Source organism: Spermophilus citellus (assembly GCF_964194105.1).
Source record: "Spermophilus citellus genome assembly, chromosome: 2".
NCBI lineage: Eukaryota > Metazoa > Chordata > Mammalia > Rodentia > Sciuridae > Spermophilus > Spermophilus citellus.
The window spans coordinates 66,752,772-66,778,334 of record NC_138183.1 but is presented as its reverse complement, the minus strand read 5'-3'; the positions used below and the strand labels follow the sequence as shown (position 1 = coordinate 66,778,334).

Genomic DNA, 25,563 nt, shown 5'->3' with positions numbered 1-25,563 from the left:
GGCTGAGAGTAGATTATTCACTTTCAATTGCTTGTTTTACAAGATTTCCCTACCTGTTCTTACCCCTTACTAAATAAGCTTCATGTCTCACAATACATTGTATACATAAAAAAATGGCCCATAATGTAGCTCAGGCCCCTTTAAAATTCTTTTGCTTTATTACGGCATGGTTGCTTTAAGAAGAACTGAAGAAAATAAAAAGCTATGTACCTTAGACAGAAAATCTGTCACAAAGAGGCTACTCATGTAGACATTTAGAACAGGCACTGTATTCCCTGACTTAGACTCAGTGTACAGCAGAAAAGTTGGCTTATTTATGTGTATCTGCACTTGCTTTCTACAGAGATCTATTTGGGGGATAATAAAATTAACCACAACAAAATGTTATAGAAAATGTCTGCCTTCCCCAAAATGAATACTTTTACTATCTTTAGCTGTTAAATATCAACCTGTTGCAAAGGAACAAGTGGAAAAGAGAAACACTTTTATCCCACCTGTTCCTCTTACTCCATTTCACAAAATGGAAGCCAGGAATGTGGTTTCCTATGAGTGTGAGATATTAGCAAGAAAACAGCTCTGAAATGCACACTATGGGGTGATAACGCTGTGATCAATATGATGTTACCATCAGGCGAAGTAATGTTTACCAATGACAAACGCAGCCAGAATGTATGTCCAGTTGCCCTTGACATAGGTTTTTTTCTTAGTCCACATCCTTACATTTGGGTTGAAGTCCTTTTTCAAGCCCCAAAGTGATTTCTGAACCATCTGTTGTTTAATTCCCCGTGGACACTTTTCAATTATTTTCTTAGCACACTTGCAGCTTGTGGCTCTTCCTGCAGAGCTCAGCATAAGACTCCTGGTGATTGGATGTCAAGGGCCCTTTGGTCCCTTCCCCAGTGAGATTCAGGAGTTACTTTCAGACCCAAGCTAAATCAGTAGATATGTCATATTTGAAGCAGAGACAACTGACTTTGCTTTACACCGTGAGAAAGTTTATAGAACATCAAGAATAAGAGCTTCACTAGAGCCATGTGGCTGAGTGGATGTCCATTCTCAGGTGGCACATTTGCCTGTCAGTGTCATTTTAGAAAATTTCAGATTTTTAAGCAGTGACCAACAGAGAATTTTATCTACCTCTATAAACTTTGCTTATAAAATTATATTATTTGGTTTGAGGGCAGCCTATAGTGAGACTTGTTCATTGTTCCATTGTTGAAAGACTATTCTCATTTTTCTCAAATTACACCTGACTATGGCTTAAATTAAATCTGAATATAACCCTGTGTAGATGCTTTGCTTAATACCTTGGACATCTCAGTTTTCGAAGATAGTTATCATATATTTTTCAAAAAGCAAACTCTATATTCTATCATTAAAGCAATTAGTATGAATAGGGCTGTGTCTGTCTCTCTCCCTCCCCCCCCCCTCTCTCTCTTTCTCTCTCTCTCAGCAGCCAGTCTCTCTCCTATCTCCTATGCAGTAATCCAGACCTTTTACAGTTCTAATGCATGGAATCTCTCCCCAATACACCAGTTCTCAGTAAGAGTCCTCTTTCCAAAGAGGTTATATACTATATGTGCACCTGGAAGCATATGTGGGTATTTCCCTCAACAGAAGTCAAAGTCTCTCAACAGAAGAGGCATTTTTTAATCTCCCTAGTACCCTACCAGAGTGTTAGATAAATACAAAGTATTCAAAAACTTGTTAGTTAACAAATTAAATAAATAAACATCATGATGGTAACTATCCAATATTTGTAACTTACAAAGCATTTTTCTTATGTTACCTTCTTATTTGACACAATATGTGAGGCAAGTAAACTGGATTTTTAATCAATTCTATTATACAAAGAATAAAACTAAGGTTCTGTAAAAATTTTTCCTAGTGACACACACACCAAAAAAAAAAAAAAATGGGGGGAGGGGATAAAGTCCTCAGTGAATAATAAATGAAGCAGCATGTGACAGACAGAGCTTTAGCTGGATCATATACATTCTCTACTGCTTTTCTCACACTGCAGCTCACATGTGGTCCATAATGCTCTGCTTGACTACAAGACCTGGTAAACCCGGCTTCAAGTCACACAAGCTACAAATGGAACACAAATTTTCTGTTCTTTCTGCAACAATATGTTGAATGAGTGTGAGGGCTGCCAAGAATTCTTGCCTGTAACCCCTGCTGCTACAACACCAGACCTGTGGGAAGGAAAGTGACAGAGTTCAGAGCGCTGTGTCACCATACTGAGAACAATCTCCATTTCCATATGTTCATCTGTTCCTAAGGATACTATTTCTGGTGACTGGTTTATTTGGAGCTATATGTGAAAAGAAGGTAGATATATCTTAAACAAAATAAAAGCAATACGAACACCCAGGAACCATCAGCAAAAAGGATTACAGTGGCTGATAAAGTAAGAGCTAAGTAACTCTCAGTCATAAGAGGTAGGATGACCCAAATTGAATTATTTGGTTCAATGCCAAACTTAAAAGAAGTTCTAATTTAAAAATAATGCAGAAAACTCTCAAACTGACACTCATAAGAATACATATATTTCATATATACACAGATATGGAAAGGAAGACCAGTCCTGGTCTATCTGGAACTTCTTATTTATGTGTCCTGGTAAATCACTCAGAAGAATTAGCAGGGCATCTGATCACAGAAAGGTTTTATAAAACGTTAGGACTCATAGAGAGTCCAGAGTCCATTCCTAACCTGTGCTCTTCCTCTGAGCTTTGTGGGCATATTCCAAACAAAAAGACAATCACCCCTAAGAATTTCTAATAGAAGAGAAAGAGAAATGTGGTGCCTTTCTGGATGTAGAATGATATTATCAGGCAATGGGTGAGTTTTGTGACTGACAAGCAAGTGACACTGGAGAAAGCATTTAGATTTTCTGTGTCTTGGGGTCCATGATGTTTTCAACAGGGATAATACTAGAAGGTAGTACAAATATTCAATCATAAAGTGCAGAATCACAATGCATGTGCAAACACCAGAAAAGCTAAATATATTCCAAACTCATGCAAATTTCTTCCATTGCCCAACTTTTGCTAGATGGGGATATGACTCCACTGGATGAGACTATTATACCAGTATGTTGGCCTTGTCATTTTAGGAGAAATATGCACAACAGGCTCTGTGGTATAAACTTTTGGGAATGCCTAAATTGAGAATGGTTTCTTGATCTTCTTGATCTTCAAAATACTAAGGGGTAAGTTTGCATTTATCATTAAGTCAGAAATGGTTGGGAAATTAATGAAAGCAAATACTCAGTACTAGGGCAAAATTCTCATCAATTAATTAGACAGAACCCAACAAAGCTAAGAAAAAAGTGACATTTTCAAGATGAGCACCTAAGAGAAAAATGTATACAAATGAATTTAAAAAAACAGAGCCAATGCATCCATGAAAATTGGTCAATGATATCAATAATTAAGAAATGCAAATTAAAACAAAATATCATTTTGTACCTCAGATGGAAAAACTTATACTAAGAAAAACTTATAAAAATAATAACTAATATTTGATAAGGCCAGAGAAAACAGGCACTCTCTTAGCCTGTTAGTGAATTTATAAATGGGTAGGTCTTTTCTACAGTGCAATTTGAGAATACATATTAAGAGCTAAAAATTGTACATTTCCTTTAACCCAGCAAATTGTACTTTAAGAATTTATTCTAATAATCAGAGAGGTGCAATAAAAGAGTTACAGGGTTAATGCAATAAAGCATTATTTATAATACTAAAATAAGGGGAAAGAACTAAATCCCTAGTAATAAAAGACTGATAAGAATTACTTTTTATTTATATACTTTCTTTATAAAATGGAATTTGGAGCAGAAAGAAACCATTATGTGAGGCTGAAGAAACCTTTATTACAAAAGAGTTTATAATATATGAACTGAAAAAAGTAATTATAAAACTATGTCAGTTATTAGGTCAATTTAGTGGAAAGAAAAGCCAATACTTATGATGCATGCATTTGCATACACCTGGAAGGATGTCTATCCAAATTCTACCCACGATTGTCCTTGAGTGATATAATTTCTACTTTAGGAATTACAGGAATTATATGGGTAATTAGGCAGAGCATCTCTCCAGTCCCTATTTGCCTCCAGCAGACTCCTGGTGGATAAGGCTCCAAGATGATGACCTCACCATCTTCTCTGTGACACTGACATGCCTTCCAGTTTGAACTGCTGCCTCTTACTCTTTCTCCCCTCTGATGGAACACACAAACCAATTTAAAGATCACAAATAATATGCGACCTTTCCAGATTGCTAAAAGTAGGTTCCATCCTTCACTAAGACACTCCTCAACTCCTGTTTCTTTGTTCATCCTGCAAATTTTTTTTTTTTTCTCATAGAAGAGCTCACGGAATACATAGTCAAAAACACTTGTCAGTGTTTCTTTAAGGTGTTGCCTTTTAAGGATATAAAATTATGCTAAGGAATCAAATGTGCCAGAATACACTGAGATAATGACCCTCTCTGGCCGACCCATGAAAAGGACTGCCTAAGGTATGTGGCTTGAGCAGCCTGCGCTCTGCCTACCATCAGCTCCTCCATTAATTATGACTCTGCCTTCAAGGCATGGGCTGGACTTGCCACCGACAGGAAGCTGAAGGCTTCCCAGTGACACCCACCCATAAGCACAGTTAATTTTACATGCAGCACTCAGCAAGTCTGAGGAGTCCCTCAAGGCATAATCATCAATGGGAAAATGACAGCAGCTTCCCATCACAAAAAGTCTCAGCTGAAAAACAACTTTCCACCCCATGAAAAAATTGGCATAAATAAATGATCCAGGAACTATGTTTTCAGAGTCTCAAATGGAAGCTAGGAGGATTGTGCAGGAAGACAAGAGCAGAAAAGATGGGTAGTAGGAAGGAAAGGAAGAAGAAATAGAGTCTCAGAACCACAGGTATCTTAGTGGGTTACAGCCCCACAAGAAGAAGAGGAAGAGACCCAGAGAGTGAAAGTCCTTTGCAGGATCAGTTACAGCAGAACCAGGACTCATAGGCAAAAACTTTGGATTGTGCTTTTCAAAGAAGATAACTTCTGATGATAAAATATTAACTTAAAAAAGAAATGGACCTTAAACTATACAGTATTTTGGTTTTATGATCTCCCTAATATCAACCTTGACAGAGATGAAAATTTGTCTGAGGGGTGATTTCTCTTTTCTAATTAATTCTCCCCTATGAAGATAGATACGTGGTACTTATTGTACCTACTTATTCTGCCACCTAATCAGACATCATGTTGAAATGTTATGTAACTCATACATGAAAATACGTCTTCCCGACATATCATAAAGCCTTAAAATGTGTGATTTCTGTCTTCATTCTCTTTGCTGTCTCCCTAAACTTGGACTATTACATTACACAGACAGTAGATGCTTGATATTGATACATATTTGGGTAGATTGGTTGATGGGTGGGTAGACAGATGGATGGATTGAGAAAACAGCTTGATAAGCAGTGTTGAGACTGAAATATATACACCAAAACCTGTCAGGTAAAAAAGATGTGCATGGAACACTTATTCGACCATGACATGACTTGCTTCACCAAGAACTGACAAATGTACATATTGGCCTTCAGTCACTGAGGCTCAAAATCTCAAAATGGGCATTCATTTTAATTATACCACAAGATAGTAGATATTAAACCATTCCTCCTAGTTAAGAGGATACAATGGCACATACTTAGTTTTTAGGAGCACTCCCCTACAACACTCACATCAGAAGAGTTGCTTGGGAGCATGTGTGTTTATGTGCATACGTGTGTGTATGTGTGTGTGCATGTGTGTGTGTGCGTGTGTGCACGCCCATGCATTCAGGAATAGAAGGGAAAACACATGTGAGGTGTGATTATACCATAAAGAAGGGGGAAAAAAAAGTTAACTTGAGACCTGGTATCTGAAGGAGGTATATTCAGGTTGGCTGCATTCACTGCCCTCTGTAAGCTAGGACTGATCTGCTTGCATGCTGTGGAGACCTGGCTTGCTGGAGGTGAAATGGGTCCCAGTCGCTGAACCATCATGGGACTGCTGGTGACCACTAGATTGTTGCAGCTGCCTTTTCCAATGGACTTGCACTGAGGCCCAAAGCCAAGAGCCCCTAAAAACAAATGAATCAGGTTAGCTTTTATGTCCCTTAAATCAGAGACCAGTAAATACACACATGTGCACACTTATATCAGGACCCATCTCAAAAGACAGTCCTTGGATTTTCCTTTTTTAGTACGGGCAATATTACCAAAAATCTTTTTCTAATTCCAACTGGAAAGTCATAAAGCTACAACAGACACTCTTCCATAATCACCACTTATATAAAATGTGGTTAAATTTCACTTCTATATAGAAGTGAGAATCTTGTTTTGAGAATGATATTGAGAGGTATATCTTATATCTTTACCTAAAGGGTTAAGGTGGTAGGGAGACAGAATTACCTTCATCAAACCAAAGTGTTTTCTGGTGGGTTTTTTTTTTTTTTGTCTCCTCCCCCTCCACTGGAATCACCCAGCAAGGAAAGTTGACACTACTAAAAAAAATTTAAAAAAATAAAAACCTGTTTAACTGGTTTACTTCATTCCAAATCTGGACTTCCAAAAAGCCTGTTTAAAAGGATATAGTATGACTGTATACCTCCAATCTTGATTTTTTTCTCTCTATCCCAATACTCTGTCATTGAACACATACCAAATTTTTTAAACAATCAGGATGAGAGTCTTAACACACTCATTTGAAAAGCAACATGGTAACTAAATTTGACATAGGTTTTTCATTTGCATTAGTTTACAACCTTCCAATGTAGCAAAGTTTGGTACATACCCAAAGGAGAAAGAAAAAAGAAGAAACCCACAAGAATCTGTGTCATTATCGAAAAGTGAAAAGCAAGGGGAAAAAAGGCAAACACTGTCATGATTCATTTATAAAAAATAACAATAATAGTTGAATCATTCTAGACATTCTTTTTACATGGATGTACTTGTTCAAACTTTTTTTTTTTTTGCCAACTACCTGGCCAAGTGTCAGTAACTAAACACTCTGTTCCCACTTACAACAAATGAAAATAAATATGACCTCAGTTTTTAACAAATCAGGATTTAAAATTTTCTCACTTAAGTTCACTTTTTTTTTTCCATTGATATAATTGGGATCGTAATAGGTGAAAAGTGTCACTGTATCTTTCCTTAGCCCTGGGGACATGCTTTCCTATTTTGTTTTCCCCAAAATTAAATCAATAGCCAAAAAGTATTTTTACTTATCATCTTTTGAAATATTTTCTTCCAGAAGTCCCTGAAGCCAAAGGACAAACAAGACAATTGGAACAATAGCTATGGCCCCATCGATGTAGCCACATCTCAAAAACGCTGGTAGAGTGACAGCATCCTTAGCTGGCAGCAGCCTTGCTCCAGTCCAGCCTTTAAGGAAACTAAAATTCAGATGAAATCCAAGCAGAAACTGATACTGCCAGGAGTGTATCTTTGTGACACCTGTTGCTTAAGTTTGGGCTCCAGGATGCTTGGCTTCTTCCTGTATACTTTCCAAGATCATTAATTGCAACAGAAATTTCTTGGATTTCTGTTTTTCAAATACACCCACCAGAACATCTCATCTACCCTTCCCACTGCAGCTTAAGTTCGGTCCATCTTCTTGGGCCTTGGACAATCAATCATAGATACTCTGTTTTCATAACTTATAAAACATCGTACTATCAGGGCTTCATATTGACACCTAGATTGGTGTGAACAGTTTTATGGAGTGCATCAGAACTTAAACATTTTTAAAAATTCTAAATGCCACTTCCTTCTGACCTTGGAAAAGGTAATGTTGTGGTTCATAGCTTAGCCCACTATGTAAAACACCTGAATTGCCTCCCCAGGTTCCATTGTTATCAGCCCTTGTTATCAAAACAACATCAGATGTTAAGTATTCTGTCAAATACCATATAGTCCTATAAAGAATTCAATCATTTCATGTCTTTTTCCTTTTTAATAAACAAATATTAATATCCATCCACCCCCAAAACAAAGACACACAGAAGCTGGAACAGCACACTTAAAAAATAACACTTGATGGCAAAGCAGATTAATATTTCATCAAATCTAAAATGCCAGTACATTGTAAGGCACAGCATTATTTTGGTTACCAGTGAGAAACATGAACAGCCAATTAAATTTTCAGCCTGGTGTTCAAATTTCAGAGATGTTGTGACATTAAAATACACATACCGTGAATCAATAAATACCAACATGATCAGTGAAAATTTTATTTTAACCCATGTCTTATTCAAGCTCTTCTCTCTACCTGGAATGGCCTTACTCTAACTAACCTACCTAGTGAGAACCCTCTGCATCTTAAGGTCTCAATTCAAAGGTTTCCTCCTCTATGAACTCCCTTCTCCACCTCCAAATGAGCAGATCTGCCCAACTCTTCCCTTTGTTCCCCTTTGGTCTCCCGTAATATACCTGCCTCAGTTCCTGGAACATTTCAGGAAATTAATTTTTGCCTGCCTTTCATCCTCTCAGTTTTTATATTTTACAGCTTTTGAAAGGCAGAGCCCTATGTTTGGGGCATCTCTGCTCCCTTAGCACCTAGCCTGGGGTCTATTAGTACACACTGAAGAAGGCTTAGAGGAGACGAAAGAATGAAAATAGAAGATAGTTACAGTGAGCATTAAACACTGACAAATTATTTCCACTGAAGCCCACCTGATTGTCTTTTTTGAAACAGTGCCATTTGGAGAAAAAATAAAAGCAATTTCAAAAAGTCAATCCTTTTGATGCTTCTCCACAGGGCTGCTTACTGGAAGGTGGAGTCAGTGGGAATAGTAACTATAAATCCATTTTCCTGGGCCAGATTTTACACAGGTCATACTGCCTGTGTAACCTTCTACCTGGATGCATATATCCACATTATTTTCTTGTTCTGTAATAAAGAAATTAACATTAGCCCTTCTCTCTCCAATATGTCCATCAATTTTTTACTGTCCCACCCCCTACTCCCAAATTCACTGGTCAGCTTTAATATCCTTCAAAAAAAAAAGAGAGAAATGACAGCTTCTGACAGAATCATAGATGATAGCCTCAAACCATGAGAATGAATGGTGGACTTCTTGGGAATAGGGAATGTTTGTATGTAGCTATAAGAATGTTCTGGAAAAACAGCATCATTTGCCTCACTAGTGGAGTGAAACAATAGTTTGACCAAGAGCCACTGCAGGTCAATGTGACCATCTAATTCTTTTTCTAATGCCAGACATAATGACCACCTCCAGGCTATTCAGAATCAGGCAGTGCTCTGGAGTTCGAACTTTGGGGACAGCCTGCCTCGGATCAGCTAGGTGCGTGACCTGGGCAGATTACTGAGCATTTGTATGTCTTATTTCTATGCCTTATCATCTACAAAACAGGAAGAAAATTAAGACCACCCACAAGGTTGTTGTGCATCTAGTATTAACATCACATATAAAGGACTCAGTACATTATCCAGCACATAATAGGTGCTCAATGGCTATCCACTGCTACTGTTTTTGTTATTGTTATTGTTGTTTCATGTTTGTCCTTGCTTTTTTGCTCCATTCTTTCTTGAAGTAAGAAAAAACAGTTTTTTATAATTCCTTGCACAAAACAAGATAGTAAACGGTGCTGTTTAATTCTCTGACCATTTCCAATGTTCTTTCTGCATCAAGCCTGGAGCCAATTTTTTTTTTTTTAAATCAGGTGTCATCACAGATAGAAGAAAAGTTTGCAATTGGCCAAGTTTGAATGTTCCTTGGCTTGTCATTCCCTAAAAACAAACCATACAACTTCTCTGACTACCAGATGTGCCAACTACTTGTGCACTGGTTTTCGTTTTGAAAGATCGCTTATTTTTAGAGACAACATGATATGTTTTAAAAATGTGTTTACTGTTCAAATAAGGATCTGAGAGGATGGCATTCGGAGCACCACATACAATCTAGCCAAAATTGCTGTGTGTTGGTAGTGAGCCCAAACATGTTACATTTTCAAGTTTCTGAACTGAGAGGTCATCTTAGAAGGGCATGTTTTAATCAATGTCTTCATCAGTTAAAAGGGTTCTCCTGAAGTTGAATATGTTGATTATGTTGCAATTATCACTGGCAAAGCTGCATCTTTTCTAACTAGTTATGACTATTCACAGGTTCTCCTAAAAGTGACACAGATACAGGGGACTGCAAAAAAATGAGATACACCTGAGGAAAAGAGGAGAAGGAGTCAAAACTTTTTGGTTGTTGTTCATTCAACTGACACTTATCAAATGTCAATCATGAACCAGGCAGTCTGTGGAGAGAGTGGTAAGCAAGATGGACATGATTCCCCATGGAACCCACTCTCTGGTCATGAAGAAACATAACAGACCAACCATTCATTACGAAAGAAGTGATCCCTACTCCTAGGGTGAGTCAAATGCAATGGCTTTTAAAATAGATTAGAAATTATCATAGAAGAGCAATTTCTATGTGGTTCAACCTATCAATTTCTATATGTTCAACACACAGAAGGAGGGTGTTTTGCAGAAATATAATAGCAGTATTCAAATCCCACCTTCACTGGCTGTGTGACACTGCAAGGTCCTTAAGGTCTCTATGGTTTCAACATCCTGTTCTAAAATGGGGACATAACAGTATCTAACTCACAGCGTTGTTCTGAGTGCAAAACGGATTAGTATATATTAATATATGCCTAAGCATCAGGGTTTTCTTCCCCAATATTTTATTCTAGAAAATTTTAAAACCTTAAGAAAAGTTGAAGGAATAGTAAAATAATCTCCAACTCTTATCTAATGACCTGTGTATCCATTCATCTCCTATAAATAAGTTTACTATTTTTAGTATTAATATTAATTTTGAACCATTTAAGTCACAGATTTCATGCCCTTCATTCCTACATATATCACCATAATACAGCCACCAAATTCAAGACATTTAGCAATGCTATAGTATTAATGTATAATATAATGTCTATATTCAAATGTTATCAAAGACATTTAGAGCAATTGTTTTCTAATCCAGGATCAAAGAGAGGCTTTGCCACATGCTCAAGTGGGTCTTTAAGAATGCATTAACCCACTTGAATCAAACTGTGAAATATGATATATTAAGAACTATGTAATGTTTTGAACGACCAACAATAAAAAAAAAAGAATGCATTAACAAACCACTGGACATTAGGGCACTGAAGGCAGATGGAAACATTGAGGAAGAAGTGAGAGGTTAACAACAGAGAAAACAGGAGTCAAAACATGGGTTTGTATCCTAACTCCATCATGGATTGACTGTATGTCCCTAGTCAAGTTACCTGAGCTTTCTGTGCCTCATGTTTAGGGCCTGGCACTTAATAAGTGCATTGCAAGGATTAGATAAACTTTATTAAAGAACTTATCCCTGGTACCTTTCTGGTATTTTTCCTTGGGCCTGTTTTCTCTAGTATACAGGGAATATACATTAAGGCCTCCCGCCCAAGACACACACACACACACACACACACACACACACACACACACACTCTCTCTCTCTCTCTCTCTCTCTCTCTCTCTCTCTCTCATACTAATTCTCCATCCCCCCAACCTGCAGACTTTAAGCTACTCTTTTTCTTCACCTCCATATCATCTTTCTTTCAGCTAAATGTTTTAAGACTCTGATTAGCTTAGACTAAGATATCAATCACTAGCCAAATACCTCAAGAGCATTTTACTATAAAACAACAGTATAATAGAAAAAAAAAATTCAAAACTTTCCTAGCATTTTAAAAAAATTATTTTTAAAACTTGGCATGAAAAACCAGAAGAAGTATTCATGTAAACCTCCCAGTAAACCTTTCATTCGTTTTATGCAAGTTCTTTTCCCAGGCATACACAAAATCAAGGTAGTCTTGAAGCGCAATGTAAGTCATGCACCAATGAAGTTTCTGCAACTTTGAGGCTCAAATTTTCCCCTTATTTTTAGTTGTAAATATTTAAACATCTGTATCTGGCAAGATTTCCTTTAATAAATCCAAATAAATGCCTAATGTAAAATAGGAGTCTAATACTCCCATCAAAAGTAAACAAATTCCAAATGCCACTGGAGAATACTTTGATTTTGCCTGGGAAAATGCAGCTGGCCACCACCGCCCACTCATGTACGTAACTCTGGCTGTTTAGAGGTTGACTTTACCTCCTGGTTTCTTCATCTCTAGGAATGAGACAACACTGCACACCCTATATGGCTGCTTCAAGGATTAGTAAGGGCCAACACACAGGATGTGCTTGCTCAGTAGAAAGTAGCTATAATTTTTGTTTTTGTTTTTGTTATTATCGTCACTACGTTACTGAACAATTTTCTGAGTTATTCCAATTGGGCCATTGTGGGGGAAATGATTATCAAATTCAGGTACGTAAAATGGTTGGAACACACACCTCTTTTTGGTTCATCACTTTCTAAGGAGAAGTGAGTCTCAGTACATACCTGGGCTTTCTCTGCCAAATAAGGAAGAACAAATGGGGACAAATGTCTCAATAAACCCTTCTTTTATTTCCCTCTTGGGAAATAAGTTTACCCACAGAGAGACCGAGTTCTCTTCCACATGGAATAAGCCTACCTGGCAGGCTTATTCTGACAGGGCCACCCTGGATGGGGTAGGTAAAATGATCTAACACTAGGGTCTAGTTAGCAGGCCTCATGGGCTCATTCACAGAACTATGCCCCTCCAACCTATCCTCTATCAGGAGAAAACAGATATTCTGATAAGGAAGAAATAGTCTATATATTTTGAGTCCCCTCACAGACTCAAAACTATGTTCAAAATCATGGCATATACATTGTATCCACAAGTTTTATTAATTTAGTATATGTAAAAGCGTTTTCTAGAATGTATTGGTGATCTTTTATTTGGGAATACTTTTATTGGTGTCTAAATAACTAATATGCATTTGTGTGTACATGCTTTAAAAAGACACAAATGCAAAAGTATGTAAAGAAAAAGTTCATATTCTTATACCTCTCCATTATCATTCCTTTAAGATACTCAACTAAAACAGTTAAATATGTATTCTTCCACAGCTTTCTCTAAGCTCATACAAACATGAATATGTATGCTATAATTCTAAAAGCAACATGAGTTAGACACATTGTCCCCTCTATTCTTAAAAAAAAAAACATCAGAATGTGCCTGTTTTGATGAAGAATCAGATCTCAAAACTAATGCTTAAATAACACATCTAATTCCATAGCACAAATATTCTCTTCTTATAATGAAACATAGGTATCTATCAATAACAAGGTATATAATCTTGGGCAAGGCATTTTATCAATCTGAGTCTGCCCTTGTTCTTCTCCCAAATGGGATGACCACCAGGTATATGGGAAAACTTTGAAAAGTATATATATTTTTTTTTACCACAGGAAGACACAGGTAGGCTTTTCCCCAAATACTATACGAATACAAGTCAAAGAGGCTGCTGAAGTAGGGTTATCAGATTCTTTTTTCACTCACATTTCTCCCTAGAACCAGGAATAATAAAATCCTGCATGTCAAACATATGAGGCTTGTTATGTAGTGTTTTGCCAATTTGTAATGTTTCACAGCTAAGATACAGCAGTGACAATGTCACAAACATATCTGGGTAGTGTGCCACTTGAAATACAGTAAGGCCTGGGTAAGTGGCTAAGAACACCAAAGGATAAGAATCAGAATGAAATAACTGCTTCTACAGGCAAGGGCAAAGTACTTCAACCTGGGCAAATATTACAAATGCTCCAAATGGTACCAAGCCTATGGGAGGAGTTCAGGAACACTAGAAAGGCATCCTGTCTCTATGGGACTTAACAATCTCCAAGAGCTAAAACAGACTCACCTTGGAACAACCATATAGTGTGACTGGTTTAAACATGAAGCTAAATCATAGAAGAGGAAGGGCACTAACTATATAACAAAAAATTCACGGAAGAAGAATAACCACAAAGCCATTTCCCAAAGTTCTTCAGTGTGTCCAAAAGTGTTACATGATAAATAAGTGAACCTCAGGGAGATGTCCATGGTCAAACAATTCTGAAAAACTCTCATAAACATCTTTTTATCAGATCCTTTAAAATGCAAATGCATATAATCACTCTTTGGGAGAAGCAAATAATATGCAAAATGCATTTGTTTGGGGAGGGTTTCCTCTTAAGGACTCACCCAAGACTGGCATTCTAAGGAGCACTGGTTAGAAACCAGTAAGTTAAAATATGAAGGACAAGAAGCATGGGAGTGAGATGGAAATAGTAGGGTGTAGAAGTGGAAACAGAAGTAGGAGGCACAGTGGTCCTAGGAATGAGGAGTCAGAACTGCCTCAAGGAGGTGGCTCTGACCAGGAGAATCAGCAAGGACACAGAGCTCAGAGGCTTGGTTCAGGTGACCTAAAGGCCATGTGCTATAGCATGGATCTGGAATGTCCCCCAAAGGTCCAAGTGTTAGAGAGCTGGAACCCAGTTTAGCACTTTTGGAAGGTGGTAAAAACTTTTAAGAGTTGGAGCCTAGTGGGAGGTTTGGGGTCACTGGAGATATGCCCAAAAGGGACTATGAAACTCCAGTCATTTCCTTCCCTCTTTTTCACTTTCCTGCTATTAAGTAGATGGCTTTCTCACCATAGGCTTCCTACTATGATGTGCTGTCTTGTCACGAGTCAAAAAGCAATGGGACCTACTGATCTTGGACTAAAATCTCTGAAACCATGAGCCAAAACAGAGCTTTTCTCCTTATAAGTTGATTCTCTCATGTATTTTATTATAGTAACAAAAAGCTGAAAACAACCTGATTTAAAAGCTGGACATTATGTATTCACCAATGGTTCCAAATCTGGCTATATGTTAGCATCCCCAAAGATACTTCTCAAAAATGCAAATTTCTATGCTTCATCTCAAACCCACTAAACCAGATGGTGCTGGTAAATGGTTGGCTGGTATGCATTGGCTCCCCATGTTATGGGTAATCGTGCATTCCACTGGAAGCAGAGTTTACCTGCGATAAATCCAGTAGAAAGGGGCAGGAAGACAGAAGAAGCATATGAACAAGAAAGTAGATGAATAGTGCAGAAGGTCCAGTGTGGGAAATGACAAAAGAAGAAAGCACTGATTATGGCACTGAATAAAGTAAGATTGAGGATTTTATAATTAGTTGAAAAAGATTCAGAAAATCAAGTTTCAAAGCTGAAGAACAACCTATAAAGTCATTTTCTGATTTCATTCCAAAGTGAGCAGATAAATAGTTCAAATACAAACCATGAATAATGCCAACTCCACCACCTACCCCTCATGAGTTCAGCTCAACCTTTCTATGTTTATCCCACAAGAATATAACTTCCACACCAACACTCTTCCAACCTCAGTCAGCATTCAGGAATGTTATCTACAAAGTAGGAACCATCAGCTTACTCATTTGATTCATGTATTAAATTAAGTCACATTTATACCCTGAGAGATTAAAAACTATCATATTTCTTTCTATAACACTCAGTGCCCTGGATTCCCAACCATGAAACCTCAGTCTTACTCCAGCAGCTGGGAACTCCTGGTAAGATGTTATTAAAAATACATAGCTCCAAGCCACTTCATAAAGATGGGAAGATAAATTAAACAATATTCCAGGGTTTATATTCTAAAGTCCCATCAGTCAGCTATTGTACATCAATTATCAACTAATTAGTAGAGAGTGCTTATGCTGACCCTTCTGTTCTCTCTTGTAATGATTTGCCAAGTTAACTGAAAGCTGCTCTGCTCCATAGAGACTCTTAGTATAGCAAGAGTGTTAAATAAAGTTCACCTACAATTAGCCCAGAAAACCAAAGAGGAAATGTAAGCACACTTTACTGCTTTTCCCTTGACAAATTTTTCTTACAATCCCATGGGAAGAGAGCAGCTATATTTGTTAAATAAGCAAACTGTTACTCTGAAAAACCGAAATACCAATACAAGTACAATTTAGCAATTTATCACTCACTGATCAGGTATCTGTTTATTGCACCAGGCTCTGTGCTATGGTATATATTCCAGGGAGTGTGGGTGCAGAGATGAGTCACACTATTCTTGCTTACAATCTAATTTAGTGTGCTTAAACCAAGGTTTATCCAAGGGATTAATCTTTGGACATTTATGAAGGTGAAACTATCAGACTTTCAAAAAAGAGGATTTCTATAAATATAAGAACGAATGAGCAGATGGGAGGGAGAAAGTCAATTTTAATGGGAGAAAACTGCTTCCGTTTCTCCAAGACCATGCACACAGGTCACATTTACAGGACCTGGTGCTATACTATATTAACAGAACCTCAGGCCTTGGGCTAGCCCTTGGTCAAAGAGCTTCCAACCAGTTGGACAGAGTCTTAACTAACACAGAAAACATTTGGGAAACACTCTTAAACTGAGTTGCCTGAATGCTGAGTCCAAAAAGAGTAGAAACAAGGAAAAGATCCTATGAACTGAAAGAGGCTTAGTGGAAAAGGTCAGATTTGAATTGAGTGTTTTTAATGGCTGGAAGGGAGAGGGTAGCATGGACTGGGGCTAGCCAGAGTAAAGTGAGCACAGGCTGAGAAAGTATTCCAGAAGCAGGATGGGAAAGTAGAAAGGAATGGAGATGCCAGAGCCAAAATGGTTTCACCAGCTGTGTGACCTTAGGCAAGTCCCTTAAATTCTCTGTACCTGTATCCTTTTTGGAAAAAGGGGTAATCATTATTCCCACCTTCCTAAGTAAGTTGGCAGTACCAAATGATCGATCTATCTAAAGTACTTAGAGAAGTGTCCTGCACAGTAACTACTCCATAAGCCCTCGACAGTGATAGTCTTACTAAAGTATTACAAATAACATAACACACAACTTTCAAAGCCAAGCACTGCAAAGAGCTACAATAGTTTTTTCAGTATAGGTATTATGTAGTGGGAAACTATTATATGTGATGTAATATCTATTTTCAGCTCACAGAGAAGCAGAGCAAAGGCTAAAGGCAGACACCAAGCTAGGAAGATGTTGCCATGATCTCAGACAAGAGCAGGCAGGGCAACCCCAACTTGTCTTATTTAAAGGTTACTGAATTGCCTTTAAGAAACAGTAGACTTCAAATCTTTGCTTCATAAGTCATGGTCACATATATCCTAAGTTGCTATTTCTACCTCAACCAACAAAAAAAAATGGTTGTAAGAAAAACAGATAAACTGCGTATCAGTGGAACCCCTCACCACAAGGAACAATGCCTGGGACTCCTCTGTCAGATATTTGGTACTCAACAAATATTTTCTAGAAGAACAGGAAAAGAATATGACTTTAGAGCAATTAATTAAGCAAATATAGTTCAAGGCCACAAATGGAGTTGAGAAGGTCCTGTTTTAAATTCATATGAGTCATGATATGCAAGAAAGATGAGGTCTCTAGTGGACACAATTGTTGTTATATCCTTGTCTCTCAATTCCTGAACAGCTAGAAATATCAGTGTGCCCCCTCTCTCCATATCTCCTCCTTTTGACACACATACACACTCAAAGGGAAGGAAGTGTGGTCTTAACCTATTCAATATAAATCAATGACCTTTTTTTTTTTTAAGTATCTGAGAGCTAGTTCAGAAGCACGTTTCCAACCAATCCTTCATACTAGACATAACTTCTTAGTACCTTAGAAGCTTACACAATCACCATTAAACACTGCTAAACTAACTTTGCTCCCCCCCCCCAACAAACAGTAATTCCTCACAACTGTCCAGAGACACATTAAGTGTTTTCTGTTCCACATTTTGCATGGGCTTGCAAGTCCAGATGGCATGCCCAGAGCATCGGATCTGGAAAAAGGGCAAATGGTTATAAAGATTACATTCTTCTTCATTAAAAATTAAGTCACTCAGACTTCTAAGAAGTGGAAAGTACCCTGCTTCCTCCCCAGAAGTCCTCCAGGGCAGCTCGACTGTCTCCTCAGTCAAATACCCTTGACTCCTCTAGGCTGTAGATTCTTACTCCACGTTCCAAAGCCCACTCAGAAGCTCAGGTACATGGGAAGAAAACTCACTGAGTGATTATTTGTAGTTCATGCTCCTTCATCTCTGGAGAGGTTGTTATAAAAGAGCTCAAAGTACACAATGCTTGAATTTGTCTTCTCTTCTAGTCCTGTGTTGAATCCTAAGTCACTGACATTATTCCATGTGCTCTGAAGGCCACAGAACCTTCTGACAAGAGGGGCCCTCTAAGAGAAGACAGAATGAGAGACAAAGGTGACACTGCCTAAAGTCCAGAAGAACAGCAGTTTGATGGTCCCTGGAGTAAAGAGGCAGCACCAAAAGGAAGTCCATCAAGGTGAAGCATAACTGGCAAATATACAAGAGACTCAGCTCTAGCAAGGCTTCCCACATCTAAGCTGCAGAGTGCCAGACTCCTAGAGACTGTGTGGGTGTGGTTAGGGGGGCATCTCAGCAAGAGTGACCTGACGGACCAAGAACCAAAAAGGCTCTTGGAATGTTCTGCTCTGCCCAAAGATCCTGTGAGGCATTGTCTTACTTGGGTAGGGTCTAAGAACCCTAACCGACAATGACTGAGATTAAATTTCCCACTAATCTGCAAGTTGGGGTCTTGGGGTTTAATGTGCTTTGCTTTAGAGAAAATAATTTAAATAACCAATTCTTCTATACATGAGTTGGTAGAATAAATCATATGCACCATAGGTTCATTTAAAAGTGAAAAGATACAAAGGCTGAAATATCTACCCTTTGGCTCAAGCAATTTGTCATTGTATAAAATGATATAACTTTAATCAAACTGCCAAAATATAAAAACAAAATTCTAACATCACAAACCTCAACACACAGGCAATCTAGGTGAGGCCTATATAATGTGAGTTTCCTTCTGTTTCCTTCACTTAGTGCTATTTTTGAACTTATAACTAGAGTAGCTAGACATGGTGGCACAAGCCTGAAGCTGAAAGATCACAAGTTCAAGGCCATTCTGGGCAACTCAGCAAGATCTTGTCTCAAAAAAAAAAAAAAAATCACATAAAGGACTGAGGCTATAGCTCTGTGGTGGAGTATCCCTGGGTTCAATCCCCAGTACCCATACTACTCCCACCAAAGAAAAGGAATATTAGAGTAATCTAAGCATTTCTGTTCACACAGCTGGATCGTGTATTAGTATTAAAGTGACCACAACTGTTTTACCTCTACCCACCACAGACACTGTACCAGCAATGACTCCTGGACAATAATATCTGAATGAGGAAAAGCAACCCAGTTCTTTCCCATCAAAACACAAGAGCAATCCTAATACATATTGATGCCAGGATGAAAAAAAAAAATCTAAAGAGTTATGGTTATGTTCTCCCTAAAATAATTCTTTAAGAAAAGAGTATTACTTGCTTATCTGAATTTGAATACTAAAACTGAGAATCAGTGTGAGTAAAAAGTTGAATGTTAAATCAAACTGAAAGCTTATTTCCTGACTAGAATACAAATTCTTAGAATAAATAACACACCATAAGCAACATAAGACTCTATGGCTTTCGGAGAAGAGGAGAAATACAATTCTTCCCTAATTCTCAAAGGGTCAATGACATAGAGGCCTTAACTTGGTGCCTGGAGAGCTTCCCCAGCTCACTGTCCCAGGTGAACCAAATAATAAATTCTGCCAGGATTTGTTCTCCTCTGCTCTACACATTCCAAAACAAAACAAAAATAACAACTATAGACAGGAAGTCTCACTTCGATCTTCTTATACCATGAAAGGAACATGAACCTTGAAAGAAATCCACAGTTTATAGTAAAATATTATGATAAATCCCCGTAAGTCACAAAGATTACTCCTTATAGTGTGCAGAAAAAGCTATGAAGATATTGCCAAAATATATTCAATAAGGAAGACTATTAGATATTAATCAATCTCATCAAGACCACACTAACCCTAAATTCTCAAAATGGAGTCTATTTGCTTCCAAACTTAAATGATTTAAGTGTATGAAATTTTAACACTTACAGATGTGCATGTTTCAGAAAAAAAATTGAGAAGTCAAACTGTGGTTGAAGGATTAATGAGGAAATAAATCACTTGGACCAAATTTCACCAGAGTCTATACCCCTTTCTTCACTCTTATAGCTATAGCCAAATCTATTCTCTGAAATCGTCATCTTTCAAAATAGCCAAAAAAGAAATGAAATACAAAGGGAGGAGTCTTTACTTTTCTTTTTCTTTCCAGCCTTACTGGGGTATGATTGATAAGTTAAAAAATGCTAAATTCAAGGAGTACAAAATACTTAATGTATACATAAACAAACACCACAATCAAGTGGTTAATACATCCATCAGCTCACCTAGTTACCGTGTGTGTGCACACATGCACATGTGTTGAGACCTTAACATCTATCCTCCTAATAAGTTTCAAGTCCACAACACAGTGCTGTTCACTATAGCCACGAAGCTGTACGTCAGCTCTCCAGAATGTATTCATCTTGCATAAATGACACTCTGTACTCTTTGGCCAATCTCTCTCTCTTTCCCCCATACCCCAATCCCCTAGCAACCACAGTTCTGCCCTCTCTGACTCTATGGGTTTCACTATTTGAGATCCCACATATATGTGAGATCATCCAGGATTTGTCTTTCTGTGGTATCTTTTCTTCTTTAATTTTCTGTCAAACACAGTGAATGACGGTGCTAAATGTCCTGGAGAGATTTTTCTCTGTGTTCAGAATTCGAGGATCCAGCCATGAGAAACAAAAGGGTATGGACAACTTCTTCCTTCCTGTAGAAACACAGTGAGCACCTTTGTTTGAAAAGATTTTCCCACTATCTGCTTTCAAAAATGTGTCAGCAACGTTTAAAGTGGGGGCTGGGGGGAAGACAGGGTGACTGAAATGGTCATTATTCACCTCAGGGAAGAAGGCAAGGGGGCAGAGATTGAGAAACCGCTTGTCCCATGAATGTTGTTCTGTCATCTGACACCGGCAACACCAGGAATGCGAGTAACACCTCGGTCCAGAGGACGAAAGAATAGGTTCGAGAGAATTTTGAAAAGAAGACGTATAATTCAGCTCACCCGACTTGTTTTTTGACACGTAGCCTTGAAAAGAACAATTTTACCTCAGAAACTTGGCAAATGCAAACTGATTTTTTGATAAGTTATAACGTGCAGTTTGCTAAATGCATGAAGAGGGGGTGAGGGAGAGAAAGGCCAGGTATCTGAAGACAGGGAGGTTGTCAGGTTTCTCGTTCCTGTGTCATTTCTGTTTAGTCGGTCAAATGAAAATTCAAAACCATATAATTAGATGGTTGTTTATACATGATTAAGCATGAGCTCATTGGGCTTCACATGCCAAAAAGTCAGAGATGTGGTTAAGGGCAAGAAGGAACTATTAATAAAAGGAAATAAAGCTGTAATACATTTTTCACTTATGAATAAAAATAATTCAGAGGTCTCACGATGGAAAAAGAAAGGAAGAATCAACCATGAGCAGGGGCACAAAACCAGATAATTTTATAAATGGTTAGAATTCATGAGATATAAAAATATAAGTCACTGATATAAAAAGGCTTTTCCTCCTCTATGATTCTAATCTTATTTTTTTGCTTCCCGTAAATATAACTCACAATGAAAGCATAACAAAACTTACCTGTATTATATTTCTTTAGGATTCTTCTGGGAAATATTTAAGCAAGAACATGTTGTTCATTTACAAGACTTACTTGTTCTTCATAACTGTCTTCACCAGAATCCTCTCTGGAGGAACCAGAACTGGATGTAGCTCCCTGACGAAGGCAAAGTTTTTCACAATGGGCCGTTTTCTTCCCAAAATGAAATGAGCCCAGTGAAAGCACAGTTTACCAGATCATAACCTGCACAGAGGGACGGCCGACCTTCCCAGACCTCCCAGAGAATCTGTGAGCTTAGATCGGGCTCTGAAAAGCAGTGAATCAACTGTTCATAGATCAAACACCCAGCTATAGACAGGTCAGTCTTTCAGATGACAGAAGGAAGGGACCCAAGATCAGCCGACTACCTCACCTTAGGTAAGGTTTCCAAGTCACTGCTACAACCTCCCTTACTGGAAAGTACACCAATACAGGATTTCTTAGGAGGCCACCCAAGCAAAGGAAAACCTAATGCTAGAGGTGGTTCAACGGTGTTGCCAGTGCTACCACTAAATATCTTTTTGTAAAACTGCCATGACGTGTAGTAGAGCCAATAGAAGGGCAGACATAATCTAAAACTTAAAATGAGTAAAGCCCATAGGAAATCCAACACATAGTCCTTAAGAATGAGACTAAACTGAATCTAACATGCAAAAAGCCCACAATGCCTAAGATGCATAAACACTGACTTTTACGGGATGATTTTCAGAGCAAAATTTCCCAAATCACATCAATTCCCAAGAGAGACCTGCAATCTCAAATGTCCTGACTTTCCCTCTCCTTTCTTCATGCCCCGCTCTCTGTCTCTGTGCCTCTTCCCTTAAGCATTAGCCAGGTCAGTTCTGACTCCCAGAGTAGACTTCAACCATGTGCATACTTACTCAATAGAATTTACGCAAAATATGCACAGGATTGAAACCTACATGAAGAATAACAAAATATGGTAACTCCTAAAAAACTTATTCCAAGAAACCAAGATTACCATAGAGTACACACCTGAGTAGACACAGGTGCATGAGATGCAACACAGTATTCATAACTAATGTAGCAATTTTATCCTACAAAACCTTATATATGATCTACCTGTCTTGCATGAAATGCATACTTTGTTCTGAAGATACTTTTCAATTATTGACCTCATTGGGTCAAATTCATTTCTCAACATATTTATTTACTGTTAGAAGCCACCCAAAGCTGAGGACTCCATACACATTTATTAAACAAAATTCCATGTGCTGGCACTTCATAAGATTTTTGTCTTCAATGTTGAAAGAAGGGGACAAATTTACTAGATTAATAAATGTGGATTATCTGGAAGAGTTTAATACCTACTTTAGTACTAGATAAGAAATGTGAAAATTTATTCCTAAACAATGTGTGGCATGTAACTCAAAACCGTTTTTCATCAATAATTAATATTAATAATTAACAAATATAAACAACAAAAATACTTTTGGATATGTTTCAGCTGGGCCCTTTCCTCATTCCACAGGCTGCCTACTGCCCCTCTTTACCCTCTGTTTGGGGTTAATGACTAACCTTCCCTCATCTCTGACATGCGACACTACCCAGCAGCAATCTTCCCAAGAATGCATTCACAAATGTATCAGGCTGAAAAAAAAATCTTATCAAAGTCACTTGAATCTGGCAGATGGATTTCAAAATTAGCAATTGTAGTTACAATTCACTCAACAGTGAATTAGAGTTTTGTCCAGTAAAGACAGAACTCTGAAGAAAGTTCACCTCAAATACCTATTTTCTTACCTAAAGATGGATTCTACTGTCTTTGATTAGCCTAGTAATAAATATTAAACAGTCTCTCATAAACACTGCCAAGGGGAAGGACAATACAAGAGCTAGTCATTTAAAATAGTCAGAACCAATAATATCAGGATTATTTTCTAATAATTGTACACATTTATAGGACACAATTTGATGTTTTGATACATGTATACCAAAGATTCATTCTGAACAGCACTCTATTTGACTTTTTAAAACCACATTGCTATTCATTCTCCATCTGATTGCCCAATAACATCTTCAGAGTAATTCATTAGCTCTTATACCAAATTAAAGGCATTTCATCACCTGCCTCTAATTTTCCAGCCACCCTGCCCTAGCACCTGACATTTTAAAATGTAAGCCTTCTGCAATTAATCTCTTCTGGCCATTCATCCCTTCACCAAAACATATGTTACCCAGGTAATAGCCTTAGAAATTCTGAAAGTTCAACATTATGCTATATTTTAATGTTCTGCAGCAAATACAAGTTTTGAAATTCCATTCCCCTTTCTTCACGTACCTTCATTCTATACATTACCATGATTCTTATGAAAAAAAAACATGATTAGAATCAGCAGCAAAGGCACTTCATGCTTAAATTATTCATGTTCTCAGGCTGCTTGGCCACTGTACTTCAAAGTGATAGAAGGAAGACATCCTTGCTCAGTGGGGCTTCCATATAGCAGTATCTGCTTGGGTACATGTGTGGGTATAGAGGTGTTTATGTCCTGATCTTTGCTGGGGGCCCCAGACGGCTGTGCAGAGTACTTTACATATATTTCTAGGGATACTTGCTCTGTTAGTTCACAAAGTGCAGGCAGCAGGAACATTCAGGGACTACTAAGACACTCTGCAACGGCTGGTGTGGAGAGAAAGCCTCTGACAAGCACAGCCTAAGAAACAATGTCTCCCTTCAAGTGGAACTGCTGGTGAAGTGAGCCAGAGCTGGCCGGCGTGAACAATACTGGGCAGGTCATTAACTTGCCTGGGTCAGAGCAGACAGCGATGAGCTCACCCACCTTTCTGGAAGCACTATTTTAGTTGCTGAGTTTATACAAATAAACCCCGTAATTTTCTAATGGCTAAACTAGGAATGTACTCGAAAATAGCTAACTCTCTGCAAATCCTGAAAAAGATACCCAGGGAATTCACAAAAGTAACATGTACAGTCTGTTGTTCAAGTTTGCACACAGCTCTGTAATAGCTACATCTGTATTGTGCTGAAAATAAGCACCCACATAAGCAAACCAGAGTTGGATTTCTTTTGTTTTTGTTTTTTGTTTTTAAAGTAAGGGGGTTACCACTGTGTTAGGTTTTCTCCCTCTCCTTTTTTCTTTTGCATAGGGAAATAAGTTAGTGGTTAACTACACAAAGGAGTTAACATTTAACTTGAAGGCTGGGAATGTGTGAGCTCCTAATTCCTCCCCATTTATTATAGCGAGAAGAGCTTCAGGAAAACTCTTACTGAGTCTGGATGAGATCTGGCTGCCTCAGTTTCCTTGCTGTATTCACAGGAGGTTTGATTCGGCCTCAATTCACCACTGTGTTCCTTCATACATACTCCACTCTGGGCAGCCCAGAACTCCTGGCCCACCAACACATACACCCTCCATACTCCCATGGACAAAGACCAGCTCAAACATCACCTTCTCCTTGGAATGAATTCTTGTCTCCTAGTTTAAGTTCACATGCTGTATCCTCCTCTAAACTCCCAGGTGACCTTATTTGTCATCTTTTGTGTTAATGATCACTCCATACCTGTGTCTCACCTTCCCCTGGCCCCCCGCCCTTAACTGCAGGTCAGTTATTGAGGACAGGAACTATATCTTACCTGGCATCACCAGCAGGCAACTCCTCACCCCCAGAGCCCCAGACCAGAGCTTCCTGTAGAGGACAGACACTGCTAATGTCTTTGGACAGGTAATGGCCACACCACAGCTGGGGCATGTTTTAGTACAGGGTCTCTTTCCATAGATAGGTTGGAAAGGGCTAAAAGGAGAATGGAATTTGATTATTTAAAGCAGGGTGAAAAATAAAAAATAAAACAGGGAGTTTACTGAGAAGCCAGAGTGGGGGTGGCACGGTGCCAGAGCCGCCATTCCACCCCACCAGGCACACTCCACCACGGAACACAGCT

The 25,563-nt window shown here is 38.3% G+C and overlaps 1 protein-coding gene across 13 annotated transcripts in view; it reads right to left on the bottom strand.

Moving 5' to 3' along the window:
• GLIS3 (GLIS family zinc finger 3) overlaps positions 1-25,563 on the bottom strand; it is a 441,268-nt gene that overhangs the window by 299,530 nt on the left and 116,175 nt on the right. For 8 of the 13 annotated variants that reach the window (XM_081281071.1, XM_081281074.1, XM_081281076.1 and 5 more), the window contains one exon: positions 5,922-6,129. The exons of 4 other annotated variants lie outside the window; for them this stretch is intronic. In XM_081281071.1, coding sequence (XP_081137197.1) covers positions 5,922-6,129 — 208 coding nt within the window. Of the gene's footprint in view, positions 1-5,921; positions 6,130-25,257; positions 25,274-25,563 lie in introns of those variants that run through there. One more of the 13 variants, XM_081281070.1, reaches the window with a different exon arrangement.